This window comes from Somniosus microcephalus, chromosome 5 (assembly GCF_052327205.1).
Source record: "Somniosus microcephalus isolate GS21.2 chromosome 5, FLI_Smic_1.0, whole genome shotgun sequence".
NCBI lineage: Eukaryota > Metazoa > Chordata > Chondrichthyes > Squaliformes > Somniosidae > Somniosus > Somniosus microcephalus.
The window spans coordinates 10,326,920-10,342,997 of record NC_140991.1 but is presented as its reverse complement, the minus strand read 5'-3'; the positions used below and the strand labels follow the sequence as shown (position 1 = coordinate 10,342,997).

At 48.0% G+C, this 16,078-nt stretch overlaps 1 protein-coding gene across 2 annotated transcripts in view; it reads right to left on the bottom strand.

The window, feature by feature from the left end:
• bop1 (BOP1 ribosomal biogenesis factor) overlaps window positions 1–16,078 on the bottom strand; it is a 209,098-nt gene that overhangs the window by 31,399 nt on the left and 161,621 nt on the right. For both annotated transcript variants that reach the window (XM_085987300.1, XM_085987302.1), the window contains 3 exons: window positions 13,157–13,311; window positions 12,228–12,345; window positions 582–683 (listed from right to left, as the gene is read on the bottom strand). In XM_085987300.1, coding sequence (XP_085843426.1) covers window positions 582–683; window positions 12,228–12,345; window positions 13,157–13,311 — 375 coding nt within the window. The remainder of the gene's footprint in view (window positions 1–581; window positions 684–12,227; window positions 12,346–13,156; window positions 13,312–16,078) is intronic.

Below are 16,078 nucleotides of genomic sequence, written 5' to 3'. Positions count from 1 at the left end.
GGAAGGCTGTAAAAGGTAAGTAAAACTTCTTTAAACACTTTACACACACCAAACACACTTACCTCTGCACTCATGCACCCATCACTCACCTGAACACCGGACATCTCGAACCCTCCAAGTCCTTCAGCCCGACGGCCCGCCTCGCTAACTTGGCGTGGTTTGGAGCCGTCGGGAATCCCACACTTCAGGAATAAAAATAGGGATTAGGCTAAAAACCTGTCTGTTAACTTCCTGTTAACAGACAGTTAATTGGCACTAATCCCCTTCCCGCCTCGGGGAGGCGGGTCCCAGTGCGGGGCGGGTATCCACCTCCTTTGAAACTGGCATGGAGGCGGGTTGGGGGCGGGATGGGTTCGTGCCCCCCCCAATTTCGCGATTTTAACTCCCCACACGCCTCCAATCCCGCCTCCACGGCCCAATGAAAATCCTGCCCTTTCTCTCAAATGATGGCGGGATACTTTGTGGGCCTCACCCAATGTTGCCTGTGGTGTTGTTCTCGCTCCTTTGGGGCAGGGGGACGAGGAGGAGGAAGAATGATTCACTAGCCGCGGCCTGGCTCAGGAATAATGGCTAGGCCTTACCTTCTCCTTCTCGATGAGCGATGGAATGAAGCTGCGTTTGTGAGCCGGATGGTTGGTCACGGGGTGAATCATCGTCTCGTGGGTAAAGAAATCAATGGAAGGCTAAACGAGGAGAAGAAGAGCGTCAGTTTCGGACTCTGTTCAAGTCACATGACCACGAAGATAGGGCATGTCTTAGAGCCAGTTGCACATCAACTTCTATGTGGAGACCTGCACCTCCGGCCCAGGAAAGCTGTTTGTTTGCCCCCAAGAGCAGATGAGCACACACTGAAATTCAATACATGAAAGCAGAACACGAGTCAGAGTCAGTAGGGGACGGGGGTGAGGAGTGAGCAGGAGAGTGGGATTAGACTGGGTGGGATATTAAAGGGTACGGGGAGTGAGCAGGAGAGTGGGATTAGACTGGGTGGGATATTAAAGGGTGTGGGGAGTGAGGGGGAGAGTGAGATTAGACTGGGTGGGATATTAAAGGGTACGGGGAGTGAGGGGGAGAGTGGAATTAGACTGGGTGGGATATTAAAGGGTGTGGGGAGTGAGGGGGAGAGTGAGATTAGACTGGGTGGGATATTAAAGGGTACAGGGAGTGAGCCGGAGAGTGGGATTAGACTGGGTGGGATATTAAAGGGTACGGGGAGTGAGCCGGAGAGTGGGATTAGACTGGGTGGGATATTAAAGGGTACGGGGAGTGAGGGGGAGAGTGGGATTAGACTGGGTGGGATATTAAAGGGTACGGGGAGTGAGGGGGAGAGTGGGATTAGACTGGGTGGGATATTAAAGGGTGCGGGGAGTGAGATTAGACTGGGTGGGATATTAAAGGGTACGGGGAGTGAGGGGGAGAGTGGGATTAGACTGGGTGGGATATTAAAGGGTACGGGGAGTGAGCCGGAGAGTGGGATTAGACTGGGTGGGATATTAAAGGGTACGGGGAGTGAGGGGGAGAGTGGGATTAGACTGGGTGGGATATTAAAGGGTACGGGGAGTGAGCCGGAGAGTGGGATTAGACTGGGTGGGATATTAAAGGGTGTGGGGAGTGAGATTAGACTGGGTGGGATATTAAAGGGTACGGGGAGTGAGGGGGAGAGTGGGATTAGACTGGGTGGGATATTAAAGGGTACGGGGAGTGAGCCGGAGAGTGGGATTAGACTGGGTGGGATATTAAAGGGTGTGGGGAGTGAGGGGGGAGTGGGATTAGACTGGGTGGGATATTAAAGGGTACAGGGAGTGAGCCGGAGAGTGGGATTAGACTGGGTGGGATATTAAAGGGTACGGGGAGTGAGCCGGAGAGTGGGATTAGACTGGGTGGGATATTAAAGGGTACGGGGAGTGAGCCGGAGAGTGGGATTAGACTGGGTGGGATATTAAAGGGTACGGGGAGTGAGGGGGAGAGTGGGATTAGACTGGGTGGGATATTAAAGGGTACGGGGAGTGAGGGGGAGAGTGGGATTAGACTGGGTGGGATATTAAAGGGTGCGGGGAGTGAGGGGGGAGTGGGATTAGACTGGGTGGGATATTAAAGGGTGCGGGGAGTGAGGGGGAGAGTGGAATTAGACTGGGTGGGATATTAAAGGGTACGGGGAGTGAGGGGGAGAGTGGGATTAGACTGGGTGGGATATTAAAGGGTACGGGGAGTGAACAGGAGAGTGGGATTAGACTGGCTGGGATATTAAAGGGTACAAGGAGTGAGCCGGAGAGTGGGATTAGACTGGGTGGGATATTAAAGGGTACGGGGAGTGAGCCGGAGAGTGGGATTAGACTGGGTGGGATATTAAAGGGTACGGGGAGTGAGCCGGAGAGTGGGATTAGACTGGGTGGGATATTAAAGGGTACGGGGAGTGAGGGGGAGAGTGGGATTAGACTGGGTGGGATATTAAAAGGGTACGGGGAGTGAGGGGGAGAGTGGGATTAGACTGGGTGGGATATTAAAGGGTGTGGGGAGTGAGGGGGGAGTGAGATTAGACTGGGTGGGATATTAAAGGGTACGGGGAGTGAGCCGGAGAGTGGGATTAGACTGGGTGGGATATTAAAGGGTGTGGGGAGTGAGATTAGACTGGGTGGGATATTAAAGGGTACGGGGAGTGAGGGGGAGAGTGGGATTAGACTGGGTGGGATATTAAAGGGTACGGGGAGTGAGGGGGAGAGTGGGATTAGACTGGGTGGGATATTAAAGGGTACGGGGAGTGAGCCGGAGAGTGGGATTAGACTGGGTGGGATATTAAAGGGTGTGGGGAGTGAGGGGGGAGTGGGATTAGACTGGGTGGGATATTAAAGGGTACAGGGAGTGAGCCGGAGAGTGGGATTAGACTGGGTGGGATATTAAAGGGTACGGGGAGTGAGCCGGAGAGTGGGATTAGACTGGGTGGGATATTAAAGGGTACGGGGAGTGAGCAGCAGAATGGGATTAGTCTAGGTGTGATATTAAAGGGCCGGGAGAGTGGGATTAGACTAGGTGTGGGGAAAAAACACCAGCATGGGTTTAATGGATGAAAAGGCTGCAACATTCGATGAATCTCAGGGTCCATATACTGACCACTCAATATCACTCCTGGTGCAGATTTCAGACGTCATATTTCTCCCTGCACTAGGGCGGTCAGGATTGGGTGGTGTACTCTGTTAGCGTGCTGAACCATCACCTCTGGACTGAAGCTCAAACCCAGCCCAGACTGCAGGAATGAATGTCTCCACACTCTATCAGCTTCAAGGCTTTGGGACAGGTTTAACCCAGTTCCTAGTGGGCACAAATCCAAAGCACAGAGTTGCCCGCATTGTTGAAGTGAGGTCGCCCACTTCACTGGACCACAAGGCTGGCAGGTGTATGAGATAGTAGCGTGTAACTAGTGCAGTTGGAAATGTTTCCTAGCCCTTGTTATACCTCACCCGAGAGTGCTTAATGCAAACACTGGCTATAAAATAAAGGGATGGGGAATGGGGAGGAAGGGGGTGGGGGGGGGGCGGGGGGAAAAGAGAGAATAATCCATTGCCAGCACCGACATCCTTTACTCCAATAAACACTGGGAAAAAATTCCTTTAAAAGGTCACCTGCCTCAAGACATTTAGTCTGTCCCCAGGGGCCAGTGGTTGGACAGATTTCACCATTCCCAGGCCAACCCACGAATGTTTTTGAGAGAGCAGACCACATTCATTGGGATGAAGTATGTTCAGAGGAATTCAGTGTAAATTCTTTGGGTGGAAATTTTGAACTGCAGCCCAAGTTAGGAAACTATTAAAAAAAAATTCTTCCGAGTAACCCTTTGAGTTCAGACCTTCCTCGGTGGGTTTCAAACACCGATGTGTTCATCCCGCTAGACACACGCGTCTGCAACCAGGCATCACACCGTGCCACTCTGTCCGGCTACAATGGTTCTTTCATAGAATCTTACGGCACAGAAGGAGGCCATTCGGCCCATCGTGCCTGTGCTGGCTCACTGAAAGAGCTCTCCAATTAGTCCCACTCCCCGGCTCTTTCCCCTGTAGCCCTGCAAATTTCTCCTTTTCAAGTATTTATCCAATTCCCTTTCGAAAGTTGTTGTTGAATCTGCTTCCACCGCCCTTTCAGGCAGCGCGTTGCAGATCACAACAACTTGCTGCGTAAAAAAAATTCACCTTCAATCTGTGTCCTCTGGTTACCGACCCTCCTGCCACTGGAAACAGTTTCCCCTTATTTACTCCATCAAAACCCTTCATGATTTTGAACACCTCTATCAAATCTCTCTTTTATCTTTTCTGCTCTCATAGAAACATAGAAGATAGGAGCAGGAGTAGGCCATTCGGCCCCTCGAGCCTGCTCCGCCATTCAGTGAGATCATGGCTGATCATCCAAATTCAGTACCCTGTCCCTGCCTTCTCCCCATATCCCTTGATCCCTTTAGCCTTAAGAAATATATCCAACTCCTTCTTGAATATATTTAATGAACTGGCCTCCACCGCCCTCTGTGGCAGAGAATTCCACAGGTTCACCACTCTCTAGGTGAAGAAATTCCCCCTCATCTCAGTCCTAAATGGCTTACCCCTTATCCTTAGACTATGACCCCTGGTTCTGGACTCCCCGACCATCGGGAACATCCTTCCTGCATCTAGTCTGTCCAGGCCTGACAGAATTTTATAGGTTTCGATGAGATCCCCTCTCAATCTTCTAAACTCCAGTGAGTATAAGCCCAATCGACACAATCTCTCCTCATACGTCATTCCTGCCATCCCAGGTATCAGCCTGGTGAATCTTCGCTGCACTCCTTCCATGGCAAGAACATCCTTCCTCAGATAAGGCGACCAAAACTGCACACAATACTCAAGGTGCGGTCTCCCCAAGGCCCTGTACAACTGCAGCAAGACATCCTTGTTCCTGTACTCGAACCCTCTCGCTACGAAGGCCAACATACCATTTGCCTTCTTAACCGCCTGCTGCACCTGTTCTCAGGAGAACAATCCCAGCTTCTCCATTCTCTCCACATAACTGAAGTCCCGCGTCCCCAGTATCATTCTAGTAAATCTCCTCTGCACCCTCTCCAAGACCTGGACATCCTTTCTTTCATTCGTCTTTCTAATATTCAGTGTATTTATGGGAGGGGGGTGGAACGTTGATGTAGACACAAGGTAATGACATGCACACCTACTCTAGAATCCCTGTAGAAGGTGTAGTAGCCCTGCGATGTTGGACTTGCAACTCGGAGGTCGATGTGAAATTAAGTTCAGTAAAATTTACGGGCTAGTACCAGCAGAATGAAGCTCTGCTGCCCGTGTCCTATCCCACATCAAAGTCCCACTTGCCCATTCCCCATCTCCTCACTGACCAACATTGGCTCCAGATTACCCACTACCTTAAATTTAAAAACTCTCAATTTTTTCAATGCACGAGACTCTGGTTTGTGCATCCCTTCCCTACGCCCTCCCTGATGGCTGTGCCTTCAGCAATCTAGGCTCCATGCTATCCCTCCCTAACCTCTTACGCCTCTCCGCCTCCCTCTCCTTTATTTAAAACCCACCTCTGAACAAGTTATTGGTCACCCCTCCACCTCCTTTATCTCAGGGTCCATTGTTTGACTATGCATGTGTGAGGCACCTTGGGACGTTTGTCCACATTAGGGGCGCTATTAGAAATGCAACTTATTGTCGTTGCTGGATTGTGGGGATGAGCTGGAGTCTGAGCTTCAGACACTGCGACACGTCAGGGAGGGGGAGAAGTACCTGGACTCTGTATCAGGAGGTGGTCACACCTATGAAGTTAATTAATTCAGATGTAGCCCATGGTCAGGGACAGGACGGTGTGACTATGAGTGAGGCAGGTACGGGGATCCAGGAGGTAGAGCTGGAGGAGCCGCAGCCCTTGCTCTTGTCCAACAGGTTCGCGGTTCTTACTCCCTGTGGGTACAGGAGCAGGGACTGCAGGGAGGATGAGCAACCTGGCCACAGCACCGTGGAATGGGGGGCCATTCAAGAGGGGGGAGTACATAGAAATGTTGTAGTGGTAGAGGATAGTATTATTAGGGGGATAGATAGAGTTCTCTGCAGCCGAGAGCGAGAGTCCTGAAGGCTGTGTTGCCTACCCGGTGCCAGGGTTAAGGACATCTCCTCTGGGCTGGAAAGAAACTTGCAGTGGGAGGGGGTGGATCCAGTTGTCGTGGTCCATGTTGGTACAAATGACGTAGATAGGACTAGGAAGCCGGTTCTGTTAAAGGAGTATGAGCATCTAGGGCTCAAATTAAAAAACAGAACCTCAAGGGTAATAATCCCCTGAGCCACGAGCGAATTTGGCTAGGACAAATAAAATTAGACAGTTAAATGCGTGGCTCAAAGACTGGTGTGGGAGAAATGGGTTTTGCTTCCTGGGACACTGGCACCAGTACTGGGGCAGGAGGGAGCTGTTCCGTTGGGACGGGCTTCACTTGGCCAGTGCTGGGACTAGAGTCCTGGCGGATCACATAACTAGGGCTGTAGAGAGGGCTTTAAACTAACTAGTTGGGGGGAGATTCCTAGAGAGCAAATAATAAAAATGACAACAGAGAAGGTCATAGACTTAGGTAGCAGTGGGGAAATTAAAAACCAGGGCGTGTCAGGAAGGGGCAGAAGGTATGGAGTAAAAAGTAAAGTAATAAAAAGGGCAAAAGCAGGAACTAAGTGTCACACAACATATTTGAAAGTTCTCTATCTGAATGCACGTAGCATTCGTAACAAAATAGACGAGTTAATGGCACAAATAACTACATATGGGTATGATCTTGTGGCCATTACAGAAACATGGCTGCAGGGTGACAATGCCTGGGAATTAAACATACCAGGTTATTTAACGATCAGGAAGGACAGGCAGGAAGGAAGGGGAGGTGGGGTGGCTATGTTAACAAAGGAAGGAATCACTGTAATACAGAGAAATGATATTGGGTCAAAAGATCAGGATAATGAAACAGTTTGGGTGGAGATAAGGAATAATAAGGGGAAAAAAACACTAGTGGGCGTAGTCTATAGGCCTCCGAACAGTTGCAACTCTGTTGGACGGAGTATCAATCAGGAAATAGTTGAGGCTTGTAATAAGGGAACATCTATAATTATGGGGGATTTTAACTATCATATTAATTGGACAAATCAAATTGGGCAGGGCTGCCTTGAGGATGAGTTCATTGAGTGTATTAGGGATGGGTTTCTTGAGCAGTATGTAACTGAACCAACCAGGGGGCAAGCAACCTTAGATCTGGTCCTGTGTAATGAGACAGGATTAATTAAAAATGTCCTAGTAAAGGATCCCCTTGGAATGAGTGACCATAACATGGTTGAATTCCATATTCAATTAGAGGGTGAGAAGGTTGGATCTCAAACAAGCATGCTAAGCTTGAATAAAGGAGACTATGAAGGTATGAGAGCGGAATTGAGTAGAGTGGATTGGGAAAATAGATTAAAGGGTAAGACGATACATGATCAGTGGTGTACATTTGAGGAGTTATTTTACAACTTCCAAAAAATATATATTCCACCGAGAAGAAAAGGGTGTAAAAGAAAAGACAGCCATCCGTGGCTAAGTAAAGAAATTAAGGATAGTATTCGACTAAAAACAAGGGCATATAAGGTAGCCAAGTCTAGTGGGAGGATAGAGGATTGGGAAAACTTTAAAAGACAGCAAAAAATAACAAAAAGATTGATTAAGAAAGGGAAGATAGATTATGAAAGTAAATTAGCAAAAAATATAAAAACAGATAGTAAGAGTTTTTATAGTTATATAAAAAGAAAAAGGGTGGCTAAAGTAAATGTTGGTCCCTTAGAGGATGAGACCGGGAAATTAATGGTGGGAAATATGGAGATGGCAAAAACACTGAATGAATATTTTGTATCAGTCTTTACAGTAGAGGACACTAAGAATATCCCAACACTGGATAAACAGGGGGCTAAAGGGGGGGGGGGGAGGAGCTAAACACGATCAAAATCACTAAGGAAGTGGTACTCGGTAAAATAATGGGACTCAAGGCAGATAAATCACCTGGACCTGATGGCTTACATCCTAGGGTCTTGAGGGAAGTGGCGGTAGGGATTGTGGATGCATTAGTAATAATTTTCCAAAACTCCCTGGACTCAGCAAAGGTCCCGGCAGACTGGAAAACTGCTAATGTAACACCCTTATTTAAAAAGGGCAGTAGACAGAAGGCTGGAAACTATAGACCGGTTAGCCTAACATCTGTGGTAGGTAAAATTTTGGAGTCCATTATTAAGGAGACAGTAACAGGACATTTGGACAATCATAATTTAATAGGACAAAGTCAGCATGGTTTTATGAAGGGGAAGTCATGTTTGACAAATTTGCTGGAGTTCTTTGAGGAAGTAACATATAGGGTGGATAAAGGGGAACCAGTGGACGTGGTGTATTTAGACTTCCAAAAGGCATTTGACAAGGTGCCACACAAAAGATTATTGCTCAAGATAAAAAAATCACGGGATTGGGGGTAATATTCTGGCATGGATAGAGGATTGGCTATCTAACAGAAGGCAGAGAGTTGGGATAAATGGTTCATTCTCAGACTGGCAATTAGTGACTAGTGGTGTTCCGCAGGGGTCAGTGCTGGGTCCCCAACTCTTTACAATCTATATTAACGATTTGGAGGAGGGGACCGAGTGTAACATATCAAAGTTTGCAGATGATACTAAGATGGGAGGGAAAGTAGTGAGTGAGGAGGACATAAAAAAACCTGCAAGGGGACATAGACAGGCTAAGTAAGTGGGCAGAGATTTGGCAGATGGAATACAATACTGGAAAGTGTGAGGTTATGCACTTTGGCAGGAAAAATCGTAGAGCAAGTTATTATCTTAATGGCAAGAAACTGGAAAGTACTGAAGTACAAAGGGATCTGGGGGTCCTGGTGCACGAAACTCAAAAGGTTAGTATGCAGGTGCAGCAAGTGATTAAGAAGGCCAATGGAATGTTGGCTTTCATTGCTAGGGGGATAGAATATAAAAATAGGGAGGTATTGCTTCAGTTGTACAAGGTATTGGTGAGACCGCACCTGGAATACTGCATACAGTTTTGGTGTCCATACTTAAGAAAAGACATACTTGCTCTCGAGTCAGTACAAAGAAGGTTCACTCGGTTAATCCCGGGGATGAGGGGATGGACATATGAGGAGAGGTTGAGTAGATTGGGACTCTACTCATTGGAGTTCAGAAGAATGAGAGGCGATCTTATTGAAACATATAAGATTGTGAAGGGGTTGGATCGGGTGGATGCGGGGAGGATGTTCCCGATGATGGGTGAAACTAGAACTAGGGGGCATAGTTTTAGAATAAGGGGCTGCTCTTTCAAAACTGAGGTGAGGAGGAACTACTTCACTCAGAGGGTGGTAGGTCCATGGAATATGCTGCCCCAAAAAGCTGTAGAAGCTACATCATTACATAAATTTAAAACAGAAATAGGCAGTTTCCTAGAAGGGAATGAAGGGTTACGGGGAGCGGGCAGGAATTTGGACATGGCCCTGTGGGTAGCGGAGTGGGCCCAGGGGCCGTGTAGCCTGATCCTGCTCCTATTTCGTGTGTCTAATTCTGCTAGATTCAGGAGATGGTTCTGTGATAGTAGATTGGCGGTTGGGATCGGATCAGCCATGATCTTATTGAATGGCGGAGCAGGCTCGAGGGGCCGATTGGCCTACTCCTGCTCCTATTTCTTATGTTCTTATGTTCTAACCCAAGTGCTTCACCAACGTCCTCCATCGACGGACCTGCCCCCCCTATTGGGGCCAGTATTTGTGGGACTGCAGTCCCACACTAGGCAGATGACTCGACAATGAATGCCCATCCCTAGCTGATCGCATCGCCCACATCAATAAAACATGCACTGGTTTGCAGGGCTACGGGGAAAGAGCAGGGGGGAGTGGGACTAATTGGAGAGTTCTTTCAAAGAGCCGGCACAGGCACGATGGGCCGAATGGCCTCCTGCAGTGTAAGATTCGATGGTTCAATGAAGAGAGGTGGGTCAACATATCAGGGGACACCAGTTAAACATAAGAAAGAGGAGTTGGGGGGGGGGGGGCGGAGGAGGAGGAGGTGGGAGCTACAGCAGAAGGTGGTGGCGGGGGGAGGATGCGCAAGTCAACAGTAACTGGGATAGAGGAAAGTCAGGAAAACATTTCACCCAGAAGATCAGAGATGTGGAATAGGTCACTGCAAAAGAGTATTGCAATGGACAATATATAAAGCACCGAGTGCTTAACTGTTAAAATGAGCCAGCTTGCTCCTGTTCCCAAAGTTCCGTACTAGCGCTAATAAAAGGCACCACATCGTCAGGACACTGCCTCAATACTTTCACAGCTCACCAACAGCCCCTAGTGACAGACATCTGTACTGCAGCAGAATAGTACGAGCTCCACTGCACCTTATTCACCCAAAGTGTCAAGACAGGAGTTGAGAAAATTCTGATCACTTGCAGTTACTGCGAGGCCGTGGAATGCCCGACCAGAATTACTGATTGATGTAGAGACCATATCTGCATTTATGAATAGGTTAGCTATATGGTTGAAGGAAAAGGGAATAAAGGGATATGGGAACAAGAGCGGGCACATGGGATTAGGGAACGACTGCTCATGTGTACCACACACCAACAGCCTGTTTCCGCCTTGTAATTCTATGCGAGTTATTCAATCGTTGCATCAAATAACATCAATCCTGGGAATGGAAAACCTTTCAGCTCTATTAACGGCCAGCTTTGGGAACCCTACTCTAGGGAGGATGTCAAGGCCATGGAGAGGGTGCAGAGGAGATTCATTAAGAGGATACCAGTAATGTGAGGCTTTAGTTATGAGGAGAGACTAGAGAGAGACTCTGAGGCACTTTTCGCTAGAACAAAACATTAAGAGGAGATTTGATAGAGGGAATCAAAATTAGGAGAGGTTCCGATACAGTAAACTGCGCAAAATTTTTCCACTGGTCAGTAGGTCGGTGACTAGAGGGAATACATTTAAGATCATCACCAAAACAGAGGGAGCAGTTAGATTGTTTAATGCAGAGGGATTGTTAGGATATGGAGTGGCCATCACAGTGCTGCAACAGAACACTTTTAAGAGAGTACTGCATGGGGAAAGAGATTAAATGGGTAGCCCTTTCAGACAGCCAGCACATGCACCAAATGACCTCCCTCTACGCTGTAAAATTCCATCATCCCATGCACCTAGTACATATAACACTGTAGCCCTCTACACTGCCCCATCAAACACTCCCAGACCAGCTACAGCATGGGTTAGATACAGAGTAAAGCTCCCTCTACACTGTCCCATCAAACACTCCCAGGACAGGTACAGCACGGGTTAGATACAGAGTAAAGCTCCCTCTACACTGTCCCATCAAACACTCCCAGACCAGCTACAGCATGTGTTAGATACAGAGTAAAGCTCCCTATACACTGTCCCATCAAACACTCCCAGGACAGGTACAGCATGGGTTAGATACAGAGTAAAGCTCCCTCTACACTGTCCCATCAAACACTCCCAGGGCAGGTACAGCACGGGTTAGATACAGAGTAAATCTCCCTCTACACTGTCCCATGAAACACTCCCAGGGCAGGTATAGCACGGGTTACATACAGAGTAAAGCTCCCTCTACACTGTCCCATCAAACACTCCCAGGGCAGGTACAGCACGGGTTAGATACAGAGTAAAGCTCCCTCTACACTGTCCCATCACACACTCCCAGGGCAGGTACAGCATGGGTTAGATACAGAGTAAAGCTCCCTCTACACTGTCCCATCAAACACTCCCAGGGCAGGTACAGCACGGGGTTAGATAGAGTAAAGCTCCCTCTACACTGTCCCATCAAACACTCCCAGGGCAGGTACAGCACAGGTTAGATACAGAGTAAAGCTCCGTCTACACTGTCCCATCAAACACTCCCAGGGCAGGTACAGCACGGGTTAGATACAGGGTAAAGCTAAGTCTACACTGTCCCATCAATGTATCCAATCACAGAGGAGCATTGCTTACTGCGTCTCTCTGTTGGGGACCTAGAGCCGCTGTGCAAGAATGCACGAGACTTCCATCAATGTCCCTCCAGCACTGCTTTGTGTCCCATTCTCTGTCCTGCCTGCTATGCAGGGATCAGAAATTCACAGTGCTGGCTTCATTTACAACTTAAATCAGGAAGATTGTGTTTACACGGAGGATGAGTAACTGTTTGAAAAGCAGACATTCCCACCTCATGTGGATCAAACTTGGCTACTCCATACTGTCCCTTCTGAATCCTATGGACGAGGTCGATCTGTTCATCAGTTAGTCGAATGTCAGCGCCGGTCATCTTATCAGGAATAGTACGCCTGTGGACAGGGGGCGGGGTAAACAGTGGTGTTGGGAAAAGATTAGGCAATGATACCTGGTTAAATAACAGAACTTTCTCATTCCCTTCACCACACCCTAGTCAATCAGGCAATCGCCTGCCAGGCCTCTGTCAATCTGGGTCCTCAGCCCGCCGTCAGGAGGTGTGCCGCAGCCCGCCGACAGGAGGGGCGCCGCAGCCCGCCGACAGGAGGGGCGCCGCAGCCCGCCGACAGGAGGGGCGCCGCAGCCCGCCGACAGGAGGTGTGCCGCAGCCCGCCGACAGGAGGCGTGCCGCAGCCCGCCGACAGGTGTACTGTTGCCAACATGTAGGAGTGGCCCAAGCTGTGATCTCTTGCTGTGATTCCCCCAGCCCTCTTGAGATTTGTGCAGAAAACACATTTGACATTAGGAACTGTTCATCCGGGGAGTGCCAGGCTTCAGTTCATGACTCACCGTGGGCCCTGCTAGCACAGCCAACCACCAACAGAGGGACAGCTTCGCCAGTGGTGACAAATCAAAACTCAGCCCAAGTCCTCCGTCCCACTCCGCGTGCTGAAAGGACAGGGTGTACACACTGGACAAAGCCCAGTCACAATTAGCATCAAAACCTTCATTTCAAGCTGAAGGTGAATGCCCTCTGTGTCTAACACAGCAAGCGGCTCACTGCTTCAAGCTGTATGGGGATGAATCGACGAGCAGCTTAATTGGGAGGCTGGCATCAACTACCCAAACCATCGGGGCCAGTAGCATATTCAAAACTCAAAGCCCTCTCCATCCCGCCACAGCACACACATCCCTCATTCTCCGTACCAATAATCAGGATTTTCCATCTTATCCAGAAATTCATCCAGCTCATCTTTATTTCGGATTGGTTTGTAGATTTTCTTTCCATCCAGATCATATCCTATGTGTGGATAGTCCTTGTACCATTCCATAGGGATATTGCCCACAGTGTTCCGGATATCCTGCGAAAAAAGTTAGGAAAAGAAAAGACATTTAATTTCCTCCGAGTAAATGTTCATCACTGACTGATGATCTTCACTAAAAACCAAATGATATCAAAACCAAAGGGCCCTTTCTGTTATACACCTGTTCCCAGCACGGCAGGTCGACAACAGAAGCTGGATTTTGTACTGCTCGGAGTCCTGGATGCGAGACTCACACAAACTGTGAATGACCTATCGAATCATAGAATGATGCAGCACAGAAGGAGGTCATTCGGCCCATCATGCCTGTGCCGGCTGTTTGAAAGAGCTCTCCAATTAGTCCCGTTCCCCTGCTTTCCCCAGAGTCCTGAAAACTTTCAAGTATTTATCGAATTGCCTTTTGAAAGTTACTATTGAATCGGCTTTCACCATCCTTTCAGGCAATGCGTTGCAGATCACAACAGCTCACTGCTTCATTTTTTCCCCCCTCATGTCACCTCTGGTTCTTTTGTCAAATACCTTAAATCTGTGCCCTCTGGTTATCTACTCATAGAAACATAGAAGATAGGAGCAGGAGTAGGCCATTCGGCCCCTCGAGCCTGCTCCGCCATTTAATGAGATCATGGCTGATCATCCAAATTCAGTACCCGGTCCCTGCCTTCTCCCCATATCCCTTGATCCCTTTAGCCTTAAGAAATATATCCAACTCCTTCTTGAATATATTTAATGAATTGGCCTCAACTGCCTTTTGTGGTAGAGAATTCCACAGGTTCACCACTCTCTGGGTGAAGAAATTCCTCCTCATTTCTGTCCTAAATGGCTTATCCCTTATCCTTAGACTGTGACCCCTGGTTCTGGACTCCCCGACCATCGGGAACATCCTTCCTGCATCTAGTCTGTCCAGTCCTGTTAGAATTTTATAAGTTTCAATGAGATCCCCTCTCATTCTTCTAAACTACAGCGAGTACAAGCCCAGTCGACCCAATCTCTCCTCATACGTCATTCCTGCCATCCCAGGTATCAGTCTGGTGAATCTTTGCTGCACTCCCTCCATGGCAAGAACATCCTTCCTCAGATAAGGCGACCAAAACTGCACACAATACTCAAGGTGTGGTCTCACCAAGGCCCTGTACAACTGCAGCAAGACATCCTTGCTCCTGTACTCGAATCCTCTCGCTGTGAAGGCCAACAAACCATTTGCCTTCTTAATCTACTCTATCAAAATCCTTCAAGATACACTACTCCTTTAATCCCATGGGCTTCAATTTTGCTAAACAAAGATTATGTGGTAAAAATAGCACATTTCTAACCACATAATTATACCAAGCGTGAGGCAGCCTGGCAAGGATTTCCCAACATGTAATCATATATAGCTTAAACAATACTTTCACAGTTACTCTCAGGAAGCCCTTCATTGTTTATCACCCGGACTACCAGTACTCAAAAGTTATTAAATAAAGAAAATAGATTTTTAAGCGGAGCAGTTAATGCAGTGAACACTCAGTGACACGCAGCTCATTAAAGTGCAGCTGAAGTCAGCTATAAATGTTATCTGAATTGCTCCCAAACAAGACCGAGTTCAGCAAATTGTCATCTCATACTTGCCATTTGCTGGTTAATTTTGTTGTTGAATGGTGAAAATGACAATAAGGTGCAAGTAACTGCGCACACAAGATAAACCAAGTAAAAAAATCAGAGATTGATCCATCAGAAACTTCAAAAAAAAAATCAGCATCCAGGAATGAAAAGGCAGATTCTTCACTTAATAATTTTAGTAAATGGGAAATTGCGCGCTAGAATGCACAAGCTCGCGATATTTGGCCCCGCATGTGTCTGGTGTACCCGTGTGGAAACTCTCCCTCACAGCCACCAGTTCACTGCAGGCACCAACACAGTAAGCCCGGCACGGATGCCAGCTGAGTATATGCCAAGCCATTCCGTCAACACCAAACACAAGGTCACTCGGGGCCTCTGGCAAGAGCAATGGCTGCCACACTTTGAACGTTGTGGGCCAATTACAGAGCTGAGGTTTGAAGGGAGTCATCTAGCCAGACTCACTCCAAAACACCTCAACACAATTATTTGGAGGCTCTCCTTTTACTGTTTTCCCAAATGGGAGCAGTGAATGAGGCTCTCTCGGCAAACAGTCCATTCTCTTCCCCCAGTTTAACGTTCCCCTCCCTTACAGCACCTGTAACTAGTCTATGACACTGGCCTCTGCTTGTGCTCCAGGATATATAGAAAGAACTCCCATTTCACGACCTCAAGACATCCCAAAGCGCTTTACAGCCAAGGTATTTTTGAAGTGTAGTCACTGTTGTAATGTAGGAAACACGGCAGCCAAATATGCACACGGCATGCTCCCACAAACAGCAATGAAATAAATGACCAGAAAATCTGTTTGAGTGATGTTGGTTGAGGGATATATAGCAGCCCAGGTCACCGGGGAGAACTGCCCTGCTCTTCAAGATAGTGCTGTGGGATCTTTTACACCCACCCGAGAGGGCAGACAGGGCCTCAGTTTAACATCTCATCTAAAAGGCGGCACCTCCGACAGTGCAGCACTCCCTGGATTATGTGCTCAAGTCTCTGGAGTTGGACTTAAACCTTCCGACTCCAAGGCGAGAGTGCCACCCACTGAGCCACGGCTAACAGCTTACCTTGTTCAAATCCTGATAATGAATAATATAAAAAAGAGCCCATGTGTCAGCAGTTTTATTCACAGCCACCATTTCGAACGGGTTAAGTAATCAAAATGGCTGCCGTCAGGCTGGCCACAGCAAGCTAGTTTATAAGAACTTAATTA